The 22,079-nt window shown below is 45.8% G+C and overlaps 1 protein-coding gene across 4 annotated transcripts in view; it reads right to left on the bottom strand.

Moving 5' to 3' along the window:
- FGFR3 (fibroblast growth factor receptor 3) overlaps positions 1-21,863 on the bottom strand; it is a 52,289-nt gene extending 30,426 nt beyond the window's left edge. For 3 of the 4 annotated variants that reach the window (XM_066317363.1, XM_066317364.1, XM_066317365.1), the window contains exons 1-2: positions 21,686-21,863; positions 802-1,065 (exon numbers count right to left, since the gene is read on the bottom strand). In XM_066317363.1, the coding sequence (XP_066173460.1) occupies positions 802-1,065; positions 21,686-21,863 (442 nt within the window). The remainder of the gene's footprint in view (positions 1-801; positions 1,066-21,685) is intronic. The other variant, XM_066317366.1, reaches the window with a different exon arrangement.
- Between the last annotated feature and the right edge of the window lie 216 nt (positions 21,864-22,079).

The raw sequence follows: 22,079 nt of genomic DNA, 5'->3' as shown, positions 1-22,079 counted from the left end.
CTGTGATCAGGAGGCTTTTATCTGTTCACAGTGATGAGTATCTATCTACCCATTTATCAGCCTGAAATCATGAAAATGACCTTTGTGTTGGTGGTTAGCTATCTGGAAACAACAGATTTTTCTGGCACTCTGTGTTTAGTGATCTAGGCTTGGACAGCTTGTAGCTGTTCTGTTCTATCATACTCATCACAAAAAATATGGCCAAGCAAATGACAGCATGTGCTTTTGCTAACACAGCACTTGTTTGCAATGTATGAATCCCAGTAAGTAACTTCGATGAAGGACATATTTTGGATATACACAGTTTACAGATAAGCTACCTCTAAAACAAGCTAGCAACTTGTAATAACTGTGATAGAGGGCAGAGATTTACCAGCCACAACACAGAAACAGTTTGCAGGAACTTCCAGCTTTTACATGCAATTTTGTCACATAACATGGAAAACCTCATTTAACCCCTGAGAGCCACAGTTCACTCACTCACTCGCAAAAGACTTCAAAGGCACATGTAGCATTGCATCTACTTGAGTGTTAAGGGGGATCTGAGGTTTAATCTGACTAGCACCATTTCTAAGTCTCTCTCAGTACTACAATCAAGCTTTAAGATTTGGTATGGAATCACAAGCATTCTTCAATTGGTTTGTTTTGCCAGTCTAATCACTGTCAGGAGCTACCAGGGAGGTGTAGACCTTCCAAGGACAGACAAACACCCCAAACCACCAGTTGTGCTGAACATGTGAAAGGGTGAAATTTAAAAAAAAAAACAAAAAAACACTGAAACAGCTGTATTTCTGCACATACCTGTAACTCTGACTGTAAAGTTTCCCAGGACCTCGTTGGAATGCCTTGGCTTGCAACTGTACAGCCCCGAGTCATCATATGACACATTGATTATCTTCAACAGTTTTTGTCCAATATGAGTTCTGTTGGTAGGTGCAATTCCAATACCATCTTTAAACCAGAAAACAGACACTGAAGAGCCTTGGGTGTTACAGGAAAGTTCAATGGTATCTCCATTTCCAAACACCAACTCTTCCAGAAAGGCGGTCTCGCTCGTCAAGTATTCTGCAAAGGGAGAAAGAAATGGAGATGAATAAATAAGAGCAGGTGTCAGAGACAGAAAGGGCATTTAAAAAAGAAACATATCTTTTATTTGTGCCCAGATCTTCCCTTTGCCTGCCACAGGCAGGTAGCTGTGCAAAGACAGTAAGGTCTCTGGCTGATCTACAGGGATGGCTTTGACCCTGTAGCAACCCAAACACGTCCACCCCACCAGGTGCCTCACGACAAACAGCACAGACCTCTAGAAGGGTCATTGCAACACCCCGTGCTGCAGGTGAGGGTGGCAGAAATAAGTGTGTGCTGGCAAGTTCACAGCTCTCTGGACTGCCTTTTGTTTATTCCTGTGAGTCTGTCCACAAGCCCAGCAAGGACAGGATATAAGGAACAGAACCGGGGATAAATCAAATTTCTTTGGGCGACCCAAAGGCAATGCCTGTAGGCTGAAGAAAACAGGTGGAAGGCTGAACAGAAGATGCAGGCTGGAATAGCTAAAAAATGAAACCATCACTAGTTTCCTACTGAAGTTGTTCTGTGTGCAACAGAAGAGAAAAGCCAAAGACATATTCATAGGTTATGACTTCACTGTAAAACAAACCTAAGTACAGCAGGTCCATGTACCTGAGGATGTGATGTAGCACTGGCTCCAGGCTGCTCTTTTGCCTTGAGGTAAAAGAGCTGGAGCAAGCTATAAGAGAAAAATGTATTGCTTTTCTCTTCTTGTCATGCATGTTTTCATTCTTGCATAAATGCAAAGATTTAAAATATAAAAATGTTGCAGTCAGTGGCCTTGCAGGGTAGAAAGAAAGGATTCTGGGAGCCTGAAAAGGTGGTATTTCATGGGAGGTATTGTCTCGCAGGAGGCAAAGCCCACACTCATTGGGACTACAAAGAATCTTTCCTCATACCACAGTAGCAATTCCAACTCAAATATTTTATGGTTTGGCCAGAATGTTGTGGTGTTCATGCAGTCAAAGCTTTAGGGTGTTGGGGTTTTTCCCCTTTTAATAAAATTTTTCCCTGAAAGCATATACATTTAGTAAATAAAAAAAGACTGAAGTCCATGCAGAATCTCCTTGCTATCAGACCAGCACTCACTGCTTACATTTGAGTGTTCACCCATGGTCTCCTCCCAACTGGGATATATCTCTGGGGAAAATATGGTTAAGAAATATTCCCTTTTAACTGTTCAAGATTCTTCTTCCTTCTTCTAGACTATGAGGATTTTTTCATTGCTACAAACTTTGGCCTCAAACTACTAAGCCCTGTGGACAGCTTTGGACTTGCAAGACTGAGTACTGGTCTAACTCAGATGAAGCCTCTTTCTTATTTAATCTACTGGAAAACAAACCCCACACAATTGTACACCCTCTCCACACAAAACACAGTTCTACCAAAGCTGTTTGCCAAATGATCTAGCCTTGTATATTTTGGCTTTTGTACTATAAACCTACTGAACAGGAACAAGCCCAGACTAAGCACAGGCCAAACTGTACTGGTTAGCCATTTAAAAGGAAATAACTCTTTTTTGAAAACCATAATGAACCTGGGTTAATGACAAAGCAACAAAGAATTTTTATAAAATGTATACAGGGAATGCTGGAATGAAGAGGACAGTAAGACTCAGCAGATGGACTGGGGTCTCAAGCTTCTTCTGGAGAATGAAGCAGCATCTCTCATTTCTGACAACTCTATTTTGGCATCTCTACCCATAATTTCCCCAGTCAGTTTCCAGCAAACATTGTGATGCAAAGTTTGGTTCTTAGTGACTTTATTCCTACTGACTGGGAATAATCTCAGGAAAGACATAGCAAGGAGAATGCTACTAATAGTCTTAATCTCACTTCTGTTAACTGTTTTTCAAACTTTCGTTTATATACTTATGGTTTAAAAACAAACAGGACCCAAACTGGGAATCTCCACAAAGTATTTAAATGGGCACTCAAATGCTTTTAAGCACTTTGCCAACTGTGACCTTGGAGAACCAATTTTTACTCTCATTCCTTATATAGCTTTCAAGTACCAAGATAAATCTGAAAGCAGACACAGTCTCATTTCCATGCTTAAAACAGCAGGAGTTCAAAGCAGGGAACCAAAGCTCACATCTCTCACAGGATGGCCAGAGTCCAGCACCTCCCTCCTGCCTTCCAGCTCCAAGTGCCTGGTGTTTCCAACACCTTTTCAACCAGAGACACCAAGACATGAAGGAGACATGAAGTTGCCCCCTCTGAGGCCAACTCTTCAGCCATTAAAAAATGGGAGGGGACACACGCAGGACTCAAGAGATATTCCAAACCATATGACATCATGCTCAGCACTAAAACTGGGGGAAGAAGGGGGATTGTTTGGAGTGGTGGCATTTGTCTTTCTCAGCCACCATATGAGGGAGTCTGGCTGTGCTGGAGATGGCTTAACACCTGCCCTGGAGAAGTGGTGAACTAATTCCTCGTTGGGCTTTGTTTCTGTGTATAGCCCTCGCTTCTCTTACTGTCTTTATCACCACCTGTCAAGTTTTCTCAACTTCTACTCTTCCAATTCTCTCCTCCATCCTCCAAGTGAGCAAGTTGCAGTGTGAGGCTGAGTTCCCAGATGGGGTTAAACCATGACACGCAGGTATAGATTACCAGGGAGTTAACTCATGTAAGGGTTACAGGAGCCCACTCTGACACTTGTCAGCAGAGCAGGGATTAACAAATTTCCAGCTTTAACAGGCTCTTCGAGAGAAAGAGCCAGTCTGGGTTGTGGGCTCCCAAGGTATGACTAAAATTCAATGAATTATTAGTTTAGCCAAAGCAGTAATGACTTGAGAACTACCGAGAGACATCTGATGGAGATCAACACTTGCAGCATCATCACTGCTCCTAGCAAACACACTACAGAGAAAGAGACCATTTTTAAGCTGTGCAGAGGAGCAAAAAGGCAGCAACTGGCTGGAAACACCTTCCACAATGAGGAGCAGTTGGCCCAGCAACGCTGAAATGCTTTTGTATGTATTCACTTATAAGGATAAGATACTTCATCTCTGTAGCTGCTTGGCTCATCCCCGCAATAATTCACTTTCTGTGTGGTTCACAGCTCCAAGTACTTAAGTGTGTCAGTATTTCCATCAGCTGTCTGCTCCTCTCAGACATCAATACTTGTTTCTGGCTGTGCCTGGAAATGTTTTATTTCAGTTTTAACGCATGCACTCTCAAGTTATTTATTATTCAGGCACGAAATGAGAGGAAAAGGTGGAGGGTGGTAGGCTATCCCTAGGCTGCTAAAGGAGACAGAAGGTGGCTAGAGCCTGCCTGATGCCCTCCTGGCTGTCAGGGACTATTCCCAGATGCTGCTGGGGACTTCTCCTGGGCAGCAAAGGCTCACAGTGAGGGGTGAGGGAGCCCCAGAGTCCCATGTCACCTCACAGAGTGCTGGGTTCTGGCTCCAGAAAATTTCTTTCTCTTCACCTCTGATTTTTCCCCCGGAACAACTTTCTACAACCCTACTTTTCCAAACACTAAAGTGTCCAGGAGTCTCCTGAGGAACTGCTCTGGTGGGGTATGTGCATCACCACCCATCATGATCTTCATCATCCTTTTCCTTCAGTGGCCCTCCTGCAGAAGGGTAACACTCACCACACAACACAAACTACACTGGGACTCCCCTCACAGAGGCACACAATGTCCAGTACCACTAGCAAGAGATTCCTCACGCCACCCTGAACCCTGGCAATCCCCAAGAGGCTTTCCAGGATTGCTTCACAGCCCAGGGCTGGAATGGACTAAGGCTCAATTCTAAGAGGATCATATTTTTTCCCTTTTCAAGCTGGACAAGCTGTGTTTGGCATGTTAACAAGCACAGAGACAGCAGTGCTCCATGCATTTCTCTCTTCATGTTAATTTGAAATAGTTTCCTGTTCTATGTATTTTATTGCACCAAATCCACCGTGACAGGATACATTACAGGATCACAGAGCAACAGCCAGGCCAGAGCTTTCTCCTGTTGAGTTTGTTATCCCATTCCCAGGGGGATCACAGTCCCAGCCACCAAGCTGGTGCTTAATTGCTAGAGGTGTATGAAAACCTCCAGAATTAGGAGGATGGACACAGCCATAGTGGCAAAGAGCATGTACACTATCTCCAGACTCAGACCAGCACTGTGTCCCGTATATTTAGCCCTGATTCATTTTAAACAAGTGTCCTACCTGTGTTAACAGAGTATTATCCACCCAGTGAATAATATTTAGGTGTTTTTCATCATGCCTGTGTGGCTGTTCTTGGGATGGAGTCACTTCCCCACCTCACCTTGGGAGTTCTGCACTGGGAAAATCAAACTTCCCAGAAGGGAAATAAAACACTTTTCTTGCCAAATATTTTTCATTTAAGACCCATCTAAATCTAAAATGTAGCCTCGAAAAGTGACAAGTAGCCTCAGTGTCACCTCCCCAGAGGATCCACTCAGTGCACAGAGCCTACATTCCAATTCCCTCTGTCTCCTCCCAGAGAGGCGGACAAGCCCTGGGGGAATACTGAAAATCTCCAAGCCAGCCCTGGGCCTGCAGCACTGCAAGCCCCTGTGAGAGGTGGGCATGATAGGATTCTGGGATAACCTGTTTCCCCAGGAATCTGCCTTCTCAGGGCAGATAACATTGAGGGAGCAGTGCAGTCCTTGCATACCCCCACTGCTCTGCAGGGAGCCGATGGGTATTTTTCTTACATATATATATATATACGTATATATTTGGCAATGCTTTATGCAGGGCACAGCTTCCCCTCCTTTCTGCACAGCCGTGATGGTGCCAGAGGCAGAACATTGTTTTTAACTATGTATTTTCGATTATATTTTATTTATAAAATAGAAAGTATTATATAGAACATTCTATTTTCTCTCTTCCCCACCTCCCCTCCCCTTCTGAGGTCCAAAACCCCTCCTGTACCACACTTCCCAATGTCAGGCCGCAGCCATCCTAGGAAGAAGGGGCTTTCTCTGGCAATCTCAGAAACACAGGATGCTTTGCTGAAGCAGTATCACCTCCCAAAGTGGTGTTTTGCTGGGTTATCTCCCCTGCTCAGCGGGGCTCACATCCAGAAATAAAATATTGCAAAAATAAAACATCGCAAAAATAAAATACATGTGATATAAAAATGTCTTTAGATAACCATATCTGAAAAGGGCTTGCCTCTGTTATTTCACAGAATCATAGAACCCAGAATAGTTTGCACTGGAAGGGATCTTAAATACTATCTCATCCCAACACCGCTGCCATGGGCAAGGACATCTTCCCCTAGACCAGATCATTCAAAGGTACCACTTATCTTTCCTATATTGCAAGTGTTTGCTTGGGAGGTAGCAGTTCTCCTGGAAAAGCTTAAAACAGCTTTAATAATAATAATAATAGTAATGCTGCAAAGTAGACTGTTTATACTATATCTGCACTGCAGTGGCCTATGCAATTGTTACCAGACATTTCTTTCAAAGACACTAACAAGTAACTGCACTGTGTTACCGCCCCGTGGGGATTTTCTTAGATCTGTTTTAGGAGAAAAGCAAACCTTTTTCCTAGATAATTAGCAGAACAATAACCAGGTTTAGCTCTGTCATATGCAGCTTTCTTTATAAACAAGACATTATGGAAAGGAATAAAAAAATCCCTCTACTGTTTAGCTTGGCTATCCCCGACTTTGGAAGAGCTTCCAAAATGGAAAAAGCAGATGTTGCAAATCTGCCTTATCTACGGAGCAACTGTTGACTCTGTTGTGCAAATCCTAATTTACATCTGCATGAAAGGTTTCAGAGATTAAATGGCATTCAAGGAGGAATATTAGCTTTTCTCCCTCCCTCCAGCTCTCCTTTGAATGGATTTACTACTGGCAATTAGCTTTCTGTTCCATCGGCCAAGTAGAAAACAGGATTCATCAGGACTCTACGTATCCTCTTTTTAATGGACTGTTTTCTTAGATCACCAAATTCAGGCACAGAGAGTTTGAAGAAATAAATTGTCACAAAGCTAAAACAGTTACAAAAATACTTTGGCCAGAAGGATTTCCCTCTGACACTTGGAAGTTCTGAGGAGGACAAAAAAACCCCACTAGTGAAATCAAAGGGGTCTCCTGGCTACACCTAAGAAGACGGGAATGTAAACCCCTCCAAGAGGCACAAAGCTTTGGTTGCTGCTGGGAGCCCAGAAGTTGTCCCAAGGACTGCCTTCAGCTGAGGATTGCTGAAGGCTTTAAGGAACAAGCAGTGATGGGGAGTTTTGCTAAAAATCTGGCCAGATTGTACAATCAAACACTTGGTTCCCCACTCAAAACAGGGAAGCAAACACCACTCGCATGTATCTAGTTAGCTCAGAGTTCTGCACTGAACTTTTTTTACAGAAATAAAAAAAAATCTAGTATGAAATGTCTCCACCAATGGTCCCCAAAGACAGGGGGCAGCGGATGGGAGGCAGCACGGGGGCATGCTGAAGCTCCCAGGCTACGAGAGCTCCCAGCTCCTGCTCAAGGCTGCCCATGCAGATGGCTCCTGCTCTCCCAGGTGCCAACGCCGCTGTGCCGTCCCCAAGGAGGGCAGCAATGAGCTGCATCAGTTCTCAGCAGCCCACGCTCAGAGTGCAGGTGACATCAGCCCCAGCGTGGCACGATGAGCACACCCTGGCAGCTGCTGGCCCACAGGTCACACAGGCCACCTCACCAACCATGGTGGCCAAACGTGGCCAGCCCACAGTGCCCCCTGTCAGGGCTCAGTGTGGGGACACTCACTGATGGGCTGCTCCTTGGGGGAGCACAGGAGACTGTGCTGTCATCCTTTTGGTGTCTGCCTCTTGCTGCCTCCGAAGAGCAGTGGCCAACTTGGCCCCAGCTTTTGCTCAGCACAGCAGGGGCATCCTGGCTTGATGATGACAGACAGATCCCACCACAAAGCAGCTGATGTTTTACATTTCTGCTCTACATGCCTGAGGAAGTCCAAAAAACCCTCAGCATTGCAGCAAGCAAGCAACCACCACAAGCCCTTTCAAAGCCAGAGGCTTTGAAAACTGAGAAAACTTTGTAAACTCTTTGTAAACTTTGAAAACTTTTTAAACTGAGGCACAGAATGAGGCCTCCCAGCATCCCAATGGATTGGGCAAGGCTTGCCCCAGACTCCATCAGAGCAGAACTTGGTCCTCCTAAACTGTGGAGGCCCTGAGCAAACTTGTGCTCTACAGCACCAGTGCACACAGCATCCCTCCTACTAAACTGGGCAGGTTACCTGGAGGGGTTTTGGAGGTGACACACCCCAAACAACTGGCAGAGCTTGCTACAAGGACACAGCTTACACAAATCACTGCTCCGCAAAGCAGAGAGGAAAGGAGAGCAGTTGCATCTGGAAATATTTTGAAACTTTCTTATAATGTTGCTGAATGATTCATCTGGTTATTTTTTTTTCCTGGACTCTTTCTCTATACTTACATTTCCTTTCTAAAAATCCTTCAAAAAATTCATTACTGCTGGAGTTTTGACCTCCAGGGTGGGCTTTCAGCTACTTGGTCAATTCTATCAAAATTTCACCACCTCTCAAGTGCTCTTGCAGACGAATTTTTAAGAAATATGTAAGTTCTTCAGGCTCGAAAGTTTAGGTTTACCTCAGAAGAACTTTTTAAGGGATGCAAATGCTCCTGTTCCCTTTCCAATTCCCAGGCCGGTTTTGTCCTGGAAGCTACTTGTGATGCTTTCTGAAGGGGGCTTTAAGATCACATGGCATCAGAAAAAATTTGCCATAAAGCCCCAACCTTTCCCCTTCGATTCACAGCTATGCAGCTCCAAAATCCCAGGTCCTCTGCATTTCCCTGGCACTTTTAATGTGCACTCCTCTAATCTTCATTTAATGCAGGCAGCTGGCTGCAAATACCCCCAAACAATGACTTTAATCCTAAGTATCCTGAAGCCCCCCCTCTTTCCTTCCCGCACCAAAACTGAAGGGAAAAAAAAAAAAAAAAAAAAAAAAAGGAACAGCCTCAAGACAGCAAGATGGAGAAATCCAAGCTATCCACTGGGCCAAAGGATCAGAAAGACACAATGAGCTAAATTTTGCCGGGTTTGCTAATTAAAAACGGAAGCTACCCCACTTCGAAGCCAAGGCAGGGAGGTGGGGGGAGTTCTCATGCTATTCAAAAAATCGGCTTCCAACTGGGACCATATTCACTCCACATTAATTGTCATTCCAACTACGAGTGTCCTAGTTTTCAAAATGAAAACTACTCTCCGGTGTAGCTAGTGAAAACTAACACCAGTTTTGAGGCATTAAACAAAATTTATTGATTGCATTTTCCCACCCACTAAAACTTTAATAAGCATTAAACCTGAAACTCCTGGCCCCGTTTCCTCCCTCTACCCTCTCTCTCCATAAAAAGGGTCAGGCTCCTCTATATGGAGATTAGGACTTAATGTTTGGTATTTGTTTATGAGCCTATCAATTGCCTTTATTTCAGGGGGGAGAAAAGCACATCTTAAAAAACAACCCCTCTTGTACAGGGATTAAGAGAGGGCAAAGGTTTAGGGTAGTTTGGGTGGGTTTTTTTCCAACTGATTGTGGGTTTTAGATATATGAAGGATCATGTTCACGTGAATGAAAATAAGAAAATATTCCCTTTTTTGCAAGTTTCCCTTGAGTAACATAAAATGCTATTTTTCAAAGATCCCTATTTCTCAGTAATAAGATGCAAAACTTCAAGTCTTCTCTGTTGGCCGTTTTCAGCTGTGTAAAAGGGAAAAAATAATAATAATTTGGGGGCCGCTATGTCTGCATACTTAGTAAAGAAAACAAAGGTCAAACATTTGAAATGCAAAGGTCAGTGATTAAGCCAAGAAATCCATATCTATGCATCAAAATGAATAGCCAGATTTTGAGAGTGCTTAAGAGATTTAAATGCAGAGCCTGACCTGGCTCAGCATCTTTCAAAACCAAGCTTGTTATTTCAGAGTCTCAAGCGAGATTTAGGTGCCAGGTACCCCAGTCGGAGAAATTTAACAGTAATCGCCTTTCAGGAAGTCTGATCCACTTTAACATCGTGAAAGACAAATGAAGATTTTGTTATTTAGAAACACCTCTAACTAAAGCTGCAACACTTTGTCCTTGTGCTAAACTCAAGCCTTATCCTTCAGTATTACTAAAAAGAGTTGTGAGAGATGGCAAAGAAAAGTAATGTCAAAAATTCTTTCATTTGTCCTCTTTAAAGAAGGCTGCTAAAGGGATTAGACAGCTTTGAGTTCACTGCTCTGTTAAATCAACCTTACAATATTTTTTCAGCTTGTTTGACTTGCTGTTTCTGTATACATTTGTGTTTTCACCTTTCTGCATTCAAATCCCACGCTTAGCGTTTGTTCTGCGCTTCTCACAGGAAACTTGGTCAGTTCTTTATTTGTATTAAGTCTACAGGGTTATAGAAAACAGACTTTGAAAACAACCCCTAAATTAGCAGGGCTTACCAGCTTCCCTGCATACGCACATACATGCAGGACACTGCACACCATCCAACCTGAATGCAGGGGTTTATCATTTCCAGCAGCGGCACCAGGGCATCAGGTTCACCAGGAGGGACCTTTTAATGGTCTCCTGTAACCGTATCTATTACAGCAGGGTTTGGACTCCACTTGACTAATTAAGAGAGAGTTCAAGGAAGTCATGCGTGTCTCAGTTCCCACTGCCTTCAAGCAGTTTTACTGCTCCCAAAAAAATCACCGACAACCTGCACTACATTAGGATCCAGAAATTCCAGAAACATGGTAGGTACCTCTATGCAAAGATATTTTAGCACTGTTGTAAGGAAATGCAGAGTGCCTGCAGAGGGCTATTTCCACCTTCCTACAAGAGGATGTGGCTGGTCCCACCTGCATGAACCAGAGACTTTCCACAGCTACTTTGGGATCTATTTCCCATCCTTCTGACTCTGATATTACCAGCCTTTCTTTTCCTTGCCTCACCAGAAACACTTATAAATGCTTCTCTGTGCAAATGAGCCTCTAAGCATTAGATGGATGCTGTTGTGATGCCAAGATGATCAGTGAGCAGGCAAGCCAGGAGAGAAAGAAAACAGCCACTTCTCTCTGCCAGGTGGAAGATACAGATGATAACAACTGAGCCCAGCAGCTACCAAGGGGTTGGATTTGTCTCAAAGTCAGGCACCAAAGCTAAGCTCCTGCCATGATCCCTTGGGCGGGATGAACCACCACCTTGCACTACTCATGAAGACACGAAGCTAGCCAACCCTCCTTGATGTACAACCCATAATGGAGCAAGAGGTGCAAACGGCATTTTGCCCCTCCACTCTCTTTCCAGGGGTGGGCAGCTAATCCAGGGTCATCTTTTCTTCCTGCCTGCCCTGAGACATCCTATGTCACCCCTCCAACTGCTCCTTCTCATGCCCAGCTGGGGTCAAGTACTGGGTTAAGTTACTCCTGCAAAGACTGCACCTCTTGTCTGCACTTCATTTGCTATGCACTGGGAAGAGGTGACAGAGAGGGAGAAAACCTCTACTTCAAACATTTACGTGTACTTTGAAAGCACCTGATGAGGTTTCAGGCCCCTTTTTGCCAGAACTAACACATTCCACCTACAAGACTATCTGGTTCAGAGCATGCAGATGACTTCTCACAGGAAGGATTTGCATTGTGTGGGGTCACCAGACCCAGGATCAGGCAGTGACCCACCCACCACCAAAACCACAGTGGGGGGTACAAACCTGACCCTTTTTGTCCTTGCATTGAGGGGGACTGGGCAAAGGAGAACCCCTGCCACCTCTGTGCTTCCCTCCCCTTCAGGAAGACTTTTACGATGCAGAAGCCCAGTGCCTTCCTCAAATTCAAGATGCCAGCATGCCTGCACTTGAAAATGAGGCAGAAATCTCACTCCTTCACTAAGTAATTCACAGGTTGGAGCCCCAGCACAACTCTTAACACTTTCCAGGAGTTATTTTGCTCTTTGACTGGGCAGATTGCAAAGTATTTCTGTAGTAGGAGGCTTCGTGTTTGGGTTTCCTTTGCCTCCTATTTCAAATAACAGCAGTACTAACTGAACCACTGGGCAAAAGAAAATGGAGTGTGACCTTTCTGTCAAAACTCTGGGGGTTCTCATTTGCTCCTCCAGCTCTCTGCCCCAACTAGAACAAGAGCAAGAGAAGGTGCTGCTGTCAAAGATGGCCTTCGCTGGAATACTTTCTTTCAGCTTGGGGTATCTGCAACACAGTACTCTGTCTTTAACCTCCACAGTATTTACTGCATTTATATTATATCCCAGGACGGCAGCTGGAGTGCAGGAGAGTGGTTTAACCCAGTATCTTCAAGGCTAATACTAGTATCCCCTCATTAGCCACTTGCACGCTTCTTCCTAAGCTGAGTGAATCAGGAGCCTGGAAAGCCTGAAACATATTTTTTATGCTTGATTAGAGATTTCAAGTGCCTGATACCAAGCCCCCACTCATTATCTTTTGACACTAATGACTTTGGGCTGAGCTGGAACAAATGCTTTGCACTCACTCATCTCTCACTACATCCACCAGCGTTTAACTCGAAAGAAGGTGGGTGATGGATTTGTAGCAACTTTGGGCAGGGATGCAGAGAGGACACCATCTGCTGCTTCTTACTTTCCCCCCCCACTCCCCACCCCACCCCTTCCTTTCTGTAATTAATCAATTCACAAATCAGGAGACAAAGTTTTCTTGCGGCCTCCTCTTTTGCGATCATTCCTGCTCAGCAAAGGCTGAGGACACGGCAGGGCAGCTGCGAAGTCCAGTTGCTGCCTGCGGAGCTTGGAGCAGCATTCTGGCCACTCAGTGGGAGCACTGCCTTCCCAGCCCTGCAGCTCATCCCACCCAGGGGCCTCCCAGGGCCCAGCCCACCACATGCTGGAAGAAAGAGGCTTTCGGAATTTTCACTGGAAAAAAATTATGCTTTCACAGAAAGCTGTGAATTCATGCATAACACACAGACTGTAAAAATGAAAAGTACTTTTCATTTTTCTCCCGCAGTTGCACTCAGGGTTTTTTTTCACACGGTGAATACTGGAGGTTGGAACAAGGTGATACTTAAGGTCTCATCCACCCCAAACCATTCCATGATCCTATTGTTCTAAATACCAGCTAATTTATGTACCTCCATTTACTAGATCCCCTCACTTCTGCATAGATCCCCTCACTTCTGCGTGAATCCCCAGCCTACTAACATAACTATTTAAACTGGACATGTTTTCTTAAACATTCTTCTTTCATAAACTGCCAAGTGACAGTTGTTTACTGTCAACAGGCCCGGGTACTCCAAGACAGGGAGAAATATGCCCTTGCAAAAGACAGACATATCGGCTACCAAAGGAAGATTAAAATCTGGTGTTTTTCTTCCTCCTCAGAAATGCTTTATTCGTACAGATACTCGTGATACTGATCAGGAGAGATGGTACTATGCCTAATTCCAATCATTCTTTTAATTAAAGACAGGCTCATTGAGGATTTATCTTCTCTTGAACATGCTAATTGTCGGGGCACACTCAGAACTCCTTAACCTTCTCCCAGCAATTGGTTTCTCCTCTTCACTTTTAACAGCCATACTCCCATCTCCCAAGGCACATCTTGGCTCATCTTACACAGATCCTGCTACTGGCTAGGAACAAAATGCTTTCCTAGGGGAATCTATAGAAAGAAGTGAAAAATATTTTAAACAAAAATGAAATCACAAGCCCTACAGCCTCCACACAAAGCTGCTGAAGTATTTTGCTGGGAGGGAACTGCTTGTACCTGAGCCTCACTCATGAGAGTGGGGTTATTAAAAAAAAAAAAAGAAAAAAGAAAGAAAAAGGAAAAAGAGAACAATCCTAAGGGAAAACTTTTTCTTGTGCTCTGTCTGCCCAGGAAGTGCCAGTAAAGCTCCTCCACAGGCTCCTGTGTGGTGCAGGGTCCCAGGGCTCGGGCTCCCTCGCAGAAGATTATTAACCCGGAGCATTGTGCTGCTCACAGCTCACGGCTGATGGCAGTGACACGGATGAAATGGCAGTGAGGATGGGCAGGAGGGGACAGTGGCCAGCATAGCAGCTCAGCTCCATAGGGGACTCACAACAGGGGCACGGGGGAGCCGGGTGGTGGCTGTCACCACTGCCTCTGGTGTCTGCGATGCTGCTGCAGGCTCCCATCGAAGCTGTAGTTGCAAAAAGCAAGATGGGAAGTGAAGGTCTGTGTTACAGCTAGTTAGAGAGGAATGGGAGGTCACTGAAAGCTAGTTCCGGGGATCTCCACCCCTTTTACTCGCCAGAGTTCCCTCTGCTTGTTAAAATGTTTGGGTCATTAGAAAACTTCCCAAACAATCCCTGCTTATGCTAAATAGCTGCTTCCACCTCGATCTGTGAAGGGCTTCAGTCTGCTCTCTTGGAAATCAATGGGGGCTTTTTTGCCTAGGATTCAATAGGCACAAGATCAGGACCTCATTATTATTTTTACAGGACTACAAGAAGCAGAGAATGGCAGAACCCCTAAAGAAAGCAATGACCCTCCAAACTGGGAGCCAAATTTGTTATGAAGGATCTTTACCTTTACAAGCTCTGTCAACCATCAAAATAAAATTAAAAATCCAATTCTTGAGATCTTTTCAGATTTCTGACAGGGGAAGTGGAAGGTTGAGAAAGGCTGGTCTCATCATTTGGATCCAGAGAAATCTCGTAGCTCCTTTTTCCTCCAAAGAAAAGCCTTCACAGATGTGTATTTTACCTTCTGCAGCGGGAGTGAGCAAGAGGGGATGCGCTGTCAGTTCAGGGTGATGCCAGTTACCCTGTGGTGCCCCGTGAAACAGAAACACCTCCTTCACATGACCTCCTCTGCCACACACCACAATGATAATACCCGCAGTAAATCTCCTCTGCAGAGGCACCACGAGCAACACAAGGGACCAGATGGCTCCTGGGGCATGGTCCTGCTACAAGGACCATGCCTGCATCCCATTTTCACAGAGCTAGGAGCCACCTGCCTCTTGTGAGAGGAACATCAGAGATGCCCTCGTCCTCAGCACCCTCCTTGGAGCTCTCTGACAGTGAAGTCCTCCCTTCTTGCCCTTTACTTTACATCACTCCTCCCTCTTGGCATCCATCAGTGAGAACTCACCCACGCACCACATCACCATCACAAGGTCTAGCCCCTAAGCAATACTCAGCTGTACTGCTGTCTCCCCTACATCCAACTTGAGCCAGGTCAACTCCAAAATGCTTAAAATCCATCACTTCTGGACACTAGTCCAATCCTTATAATCCAGCATTGGTCTCCAGAACTTTAATGATTCAGCTATGTCAGCTGAAATAATATAGTGACATTCCTTGTGAAAGCACAAGGTAGCTCAGTGAAATCAAGGCACAACTATAAAACACTTCACTTTCCAGGGCAGAAGTTTTAAATGAAGATAAACTCACAAACACTTTCATCAGTTATGAAAAGGCAACAGTTGAACAGTTGGGAAACCCCTCTGGAGGTTTCAGGCATGCCATGGTGCACTATCACTGCCTGTTACTGCCTTTCCCTAAAAGCCTCATACTCAAGGAACTTAACTGACGGCTTGCCTCCTTGGGTGAAAAGGAAACGAGGGGAAAAAAATCCAAACCAACACGCTGCCATGTCTCAGCGTGACATCTGCAGGTAGTTCAGTAGGTCAGAGTACACCCTGGTCATACTGGTGCAAACAGCAGAGCCGGGGTCCTGGGGCTGTGATGTTCCCAGGGAAGAGCCTTCAGCACACACAGCACGTGGAGCAGTGCCTGCTCCCAGAGAGCGATCCCGGGCTGCGTCCTTTCCTCACCCGAAAACTTGGAACCCTTCTCACTTGAGTTAATAATTCTTTTAACCCCTCACAACCTGCAGAAATGGCACAGCCCCAAAATCTCACAGATGCTAAACGTGTAAGCACATGGCAATTGTTTTGCATACAGTTCTGCGTGATAAAGAGAGCTACTTCCAAGTTTTAACATAACCTTTTTATTTAACCAACTCATTATCTTGCCTTGCTCTCTGGATTTGAGAAAGCAAGCCAGCACACCAAACCTACCTCCACCTCTGCAATAAATACCACCTCTTTTTTAGACAAATATATCTGAAACTGAAGCAGGTACCGGAGAAATGTTTTCTTACTTGACTGTGCTGCTATTCCTCAAAAATAGCTTTGCTACATTGAGTAACCTTAGTGTCACTGCCAAAAAAAATCAAAATTGATTTAACTACCTCCTGGCTAGTTCCTACCCACCTGAACGCAACAACTCTGATAGCCTATCAGAGTAATAGGGCAGATTTACATGTGATTACCTTTCACATTTTAACTGCTAAGTTTACTGAAGGTTTTACTCAGCCCCTATCTCACAGTTCTTGTTTGCTTTTGATACTGCAGAAACTTCCTGGTCATTCAAGCCAAGGAGCAGATACTTCAGGGGTAAGCACACCAGGAATACAGCATTCACTGCAGAAAAAAAGCTCTTCTTCACACATACAGAGCTTTAAATCACATCTGTGGCACTTGGCAACCTAAGCTCTGAATGTATGAGAAAGGGGACACTGAGGGAGTCAGCTTTACTTCAGAGAAAAAGTGATTTTTTTAACAAGATCACCAGATAAACAGCCAAAAGAGGGGAAACCGCTAAACTGATAAGCTATGTAGGAGGCCAAGGAAAAAAATTCAGGGTGTAACAAGGTATTTTAAGGTGCTTTTGGCTTTGTATGCATCTTCAGACATGCTTTTAGCCCAGTGTTTGCAGAGAGGTGCCTTCCGATTTACTCCTCCTACAGTCTGGGCTGCCTGCTGCCACATACCGTGACTGGCTTTGCTGTGCCAAAGTCCCCATTTGCTGAAAAAAAACCCAAGCGTAAAGCAAACTTTTACTGGCCCCCATCCTCTCTGGCATACAGTCTGGTACATGTAGAATCAAGTTTATCACTAATCTCTATTAGAAGAGATGAAATGGCAAACACTGTAACAGCTCCATCAAACCACTCTACTGAATGACTCCGAGTCAGCATGCAATTTCAAGGCTGGAGTGTTTTTTAAGGGTCAGAAAAAAGGGAAGAAGCAGGTATGCAGAGTCAGACAAACTCCCAAGACACATGTAAAGTTACCAGCACTGTAGCCCATGAAGGACAAGCCAAATCTATTCAAATAGGGAAAGAGAAGAAAAATAGCCAGATTGATTGTCTGTGTATCAGGTTCAGCTAAGCTGGGAAAAACTGGAGAGGGAATTTTGACTCTATTTTCAGTATAAACATCTGAATTTGTTAAAAGCCTGATGGGTCTACCTTATATATATAGTAAAAATTGCCTAAAGTTAAACCATGATGACAACACAGCCACTTCTCCATGAAACCTAATGGCTCATGCACTGAATCCTACACACTTCAATGCCCAGCCTGAAAAAGCCACCAGCAGGCCATGCCCTAACCTTAGCTAAAACTAAGGTGAAGCAAATGCCTTCAGTCACAGCTCGGCATGCCAACAAGAGATCACTTTCAGAACCACCTTGATCCAATGCTTTTATAAACTGAGAATTTTATTAACTGCTCAGAAACCAGGCTGATTCACTATTATTTAGGATCCCTAAGTGAATAGCAGATGTACACAGTAAGTATTCAGAAAGGACAGCTTTCTAAGTATTTAGGTGGATATCAAAGTCCACTGTTATTAACCATATTTAAAAGGAAAAATTTTGTTTCTTACCCTTACAGAAGGGAGGGAACCCTCCTCCACCTTTATGAAAAATTTTGGCTTTGTGGAACCAGCAGCCTGGGTCCCACTGTATGGAAATGGTCTGAATACAGTGGGAATGCTGCGATCAAGAGTTCTTTGGCATCCATGTTCAGTCAAGCTTCAGGACAGGTTCACCTTCCCAAACAGCACTGAAGATTTTTTTGGAGGGAGTTGTAAAAGTTAACATGCCAGTCTAAGTGGCTTACTTTAATTGCATGATTTAATTAGCAGATCAACACTTTGCTACACAATTTTCAGATCTACTTTCATCATGTTTCCTACTCAGTGGTTGCTAATAAAGTCTTAATTAAAAGAAAAAATCCTCAGATTTAATTGGAGTGACCCTTGTCAATATGTGTAGAAGACCTCATGTTATACAGCTACTACTGAATACATTGAGCCCATCTCTGCACTGGAGCAGACTTTCTAGATCACCGTTTGCTAGGTAAGAAATAGATCTTTTTTTTGAAACAAGCGATGTTCCATCATTTACTTGTGTCCTCTTATTTTATACCGTATAGTAAAATACGCTATCCCAAATATTAAAGACTTAATTAGCTCTTCAGCTGATGTGTTCATGAGAACAAATGGATCAACTTTTAATCTCAAAACTATCACTCACAGCTGCCCATTGAATCTAAAACATTTCTGCTGTAGGGCACAAAGTAAGCAGTGCCATCGATAAACATATGAGAGACTCTTTGCAGAGGGTTTGAACGCATAAACCACAAAGTGAGCTCCAGGAACAGCCAGTGCCACTTGGCACTCGCTTCACTACCCCCATAATTTCAGGATGAACTTTGAAACGCTGAGATACACAAAGCAAGGTGACACAGATCAGTGTACCCTACACCTTGGATCCCTCGCTGAGCTCACGCTGCAAGGCTGCAAGAGCCCAGTTGCCATCAGCTGCATGAAAAACACCGCAGCCAGCATGAAAAACATCTTTCCACACAAAAAAAGTCACAGGACTTGGTAGACATGCCCTCCCATTAAACTTAAGCAAAATCCCAAAATGGTCCTTGTTCTGTTCTGCTGGCAAAAAAACTACCCGTGCAGTATTAACTCTGGATGAGAATTCCACTCCTTGAACAAGGAAACTTCGGTTCTCGCTCCTGACAGACTGGGAGAGCTCTCCCCTCCCCTTCCTGCACAAACCTGATCAAACATTAGCAGCTCTTATACAACTCTTTCAATGCGCTCAGACAGCCTCAGCAGCTAACCAGTACAACAGAAACCCTAAAGAGGCCAGAAATTGCCTTTTTCACATATACCATGTGCAGACACACACACAAGCCAGCTACAGAAGACAGGATAGTTATCAGAATCTCTTGAAAGTTAAATGCTGTTGTTTCAGTTGGGCTGCTCTCTAAGAAAACAGCCAGCGTTACTTGACATTCACAAATCGTACGAAGTAATATCTTTATCTGAATACTAATGCAAATTGGACGGGCTTTTTTATATTGATGTCTATTCTGCGGCTGCTGAATAGAGTGACCGCATGCTCAAGACTGCAAAGGAGTTCACTGACCTCCCTAATCATCTCTGTCATAGCCCCTGAATGACATACACATTCAATCCTGCCTTGCCTCTCTTACTTTCATTCATAAAAAAAAAATAGAGGGAGGGGGAAAATTTGACATTGTTCTTCCTGCAGCAGCCCGGAGAACGGAGAGAAGAGAAACTCAGCCCAGATGAGGCTCCTGGTGTTTTTAGTTTAGCTTCTATTCAGCAACAGCCCCGCCATCTGCCTCCTTCCTGCCAACAGCCGAACACCTCCCTGCGGAGATGTTAAAACCTGCACCCCCTCCACCTCCGCTAATAGCCAGTATTCATATTAGCAAACATACACATACCTCGAGAATGCCTCCCTTCAATGTGTGTTTTATGTAGCTGAGTATAGGCACAAAGCAGTAGCTGTTATAGCCTTCACAGCCCCGTGTGGAGAATTAGATCACTGGGGAAAAATCCTTCCAAGCCCCTTTATGGAAAATAAGGCCTTAGACTGTAAATGCAAAGCCCAGCGAACAACAACCCTCAGTAATGAGCCAATACCCCATGGCCCATTTGACTAGGAGAAAGAATTTGCTTTTTACCATTCAATTCAAAAAGACTGAAAAAGTAAAATGTGTTTTTACTTGGCTCTGAAGGTTTATATTCTTTACAGTTTCTTTTGCACAACCTTTTCCCCCCCAGGATGGACAGGCAGAGGCGCTGGCTTTGGCACAGAGCTGGGGAAGCAGCACTGGCTTCACGCTTCCCCACGCACGTGGAAGATGGTGGCACAGCCACTGGCCCTGAAAAGCTCTCTCCGCTCAGAGGCCCCGTCCACAGGAGCTTTTAACAACTCACAGCGGTGGGGCAACTCTTGAAGACGTGGCTAGGTGTTGGGGTTGATGAGAACCCTCCTGGTTCAGGGAGGAATCTCACTTCCAGGGAGCAGAGTGAGAGCTGACAGTGCCACTTTCGCCTTGGAAAAGCTGAACGAGAGGTAAGAGAGCCTGTCCCGAGGAGTTCCAGGGAGCTCCTGGAAATCCCGACCCACCACTCACTTCACAGTGATCACCGGAGGGATGTTCCCCTCCGTGTGACCTCCGAGCATGCCACTCGCTGCGATTCCAACAGTGTCCCAAAGCTTTAACTTGCAAAAGTTTCTTAGAGCACGGGAAGGGTTTAGCAGCACTTCAACACATCATCAACCCCAGCTATGGGCTGAAGGTGAGGTGTGGAAGCCCGGGGACCACTGAGGCAGCCACGGAGGTTGCTCCTCACCCCCATGGAAGTGTGCCTGAAGTGACAGCACCAATATACACTCCAGTCTACGCCAGGGAGAACTGGGGACACTCTGTTTCAGTCACTCGCACCCCTGTGGCCAGCACAGGCTGCCCGCTGCCTTCCTTCCGCACACCGACCTCATCTGCTCTGACCAAGTCCCTGCGATGTTGCCCCATAAATCAATTATTTTGGCTGTGAAAAATGAGCCAAACGAGTTACACTAAGAATCTGGTGTTTTATTAGGACTTTCTTGAAAACAAACCCAACCCCCGGTGTGATTTATAGCTTTAACCAAAAGGGGTAGGAAAGTAATGCCCCCCACCCCCCCAGCCTCCACTAAGTCCATTTATTCCCCTGTCACTTTTTTGGCAAACAGGCTTCTAACCCTTTCCTGAACAATGGAAACTTTCTGCCGGGTACATGCAAACCGGAGGACGGGGGGCTGCGAGGGGGCTCCCTTCCATTAAAGAGCTTTGAAAAATAAACAGGGACTCAGGTAGCAGCTGAGACGGATCAGAGAGACACGATGTTTCAAACCCGCCGTATATTACTTGGAAAGAAGAAAGAAAAAAAGCAAAAGCCAGCTTTTGTCCGACGTGTTAACTTTTTTTCACTTGCAACTGCAGGGCTGCCACTCCAGGGGAGATCGTCACCGGCTCCCCCGAAACGCGGTTCCCTTCTCAGCACAGCCGCCTGTTCATCTACAACTCAGCTTGTGCCTCCCCCGAGCTGCGGCAACTCCACTTCAGCTCCCAAGCTGCGGCTATAAATGACCTTTCCTTACTTTTCCCACCCGAACACACGCAATCGGAGCATGTCCGATGTGTGCCGAAGATGCGCCGCTACACACACTCGCATCTTCCCAGCTGTTACCCATGGGGGTGCCCCAGGCACCGCCTTGCTGGGAGAGGGCTCCTGGCAGACAGGGATCCTCTTAAAAGCAATTTGTTCCTCCTGCGCGCCTCTGAGACTACCCCGAGCCACGGCGAGGTGGAACCGCCCCGGCCCCGCGTTCGTAACTCCCGCTCCACAGCCGCCTCCGGCGGTCTCCATCCCTCCGCCCCGCTCCGCTCGCTCAGGGACCGGGACTCGAGGCGCCGAACCCGGCAGAGCACGTGTGTGCGCGGCCGCGCAGCCCTTACCTGCCGGCTGCCCGCCGCTCCTCGCCGCCGCCGCCTTGCCGCCACCCCGCCGCGCCGCCGGCATCCCGCCGACGGCCGCCGCCAGGCACAGGCACCAGACGGAGCCCCAGGCCGCCCGCATGCCTCCGGAGCGGCGCCGGGGCAGCGCGGCCGCCGCCGCACCGCCCGCCTCAGACATCCCCCGGCCGCCGCATGCTGCCGCCGCTCACCGCTCCGCTCCGCCGCCGCGCTGCCGGGAGAGGGAGAGAGGCGCTCAGCGCGGGGAGGAGGACGAGGAACCCCCCCGCCCCTGGTACCCACAGGGAGGAGGAACAAGTAAAAAAATAGTAGAAGGGCGGAAAAAGAAAGCGGTGGGAGCAGGAAAAAAAGTGCATGGGGCCGCGCTAAGCCGTGC

The sequence above is a fragment of the Sylvia atricapilla genome, chromosome 4, assembly GCF_009819655.1.
Source record: "Sylvia atricapilla isolate bSylAtr1 chromosome 4, bSylAtr1.pri, whole genome shotgun sequence".
NCBI lineage: Eukaryota > Metazoa > Chordata > Aves > Passeriformes > Sylviidae > Sylvia > Sylvia atricapilla.
This window is presented reverse-complemented; position numbering and strand designations above follow the sequence as displayed.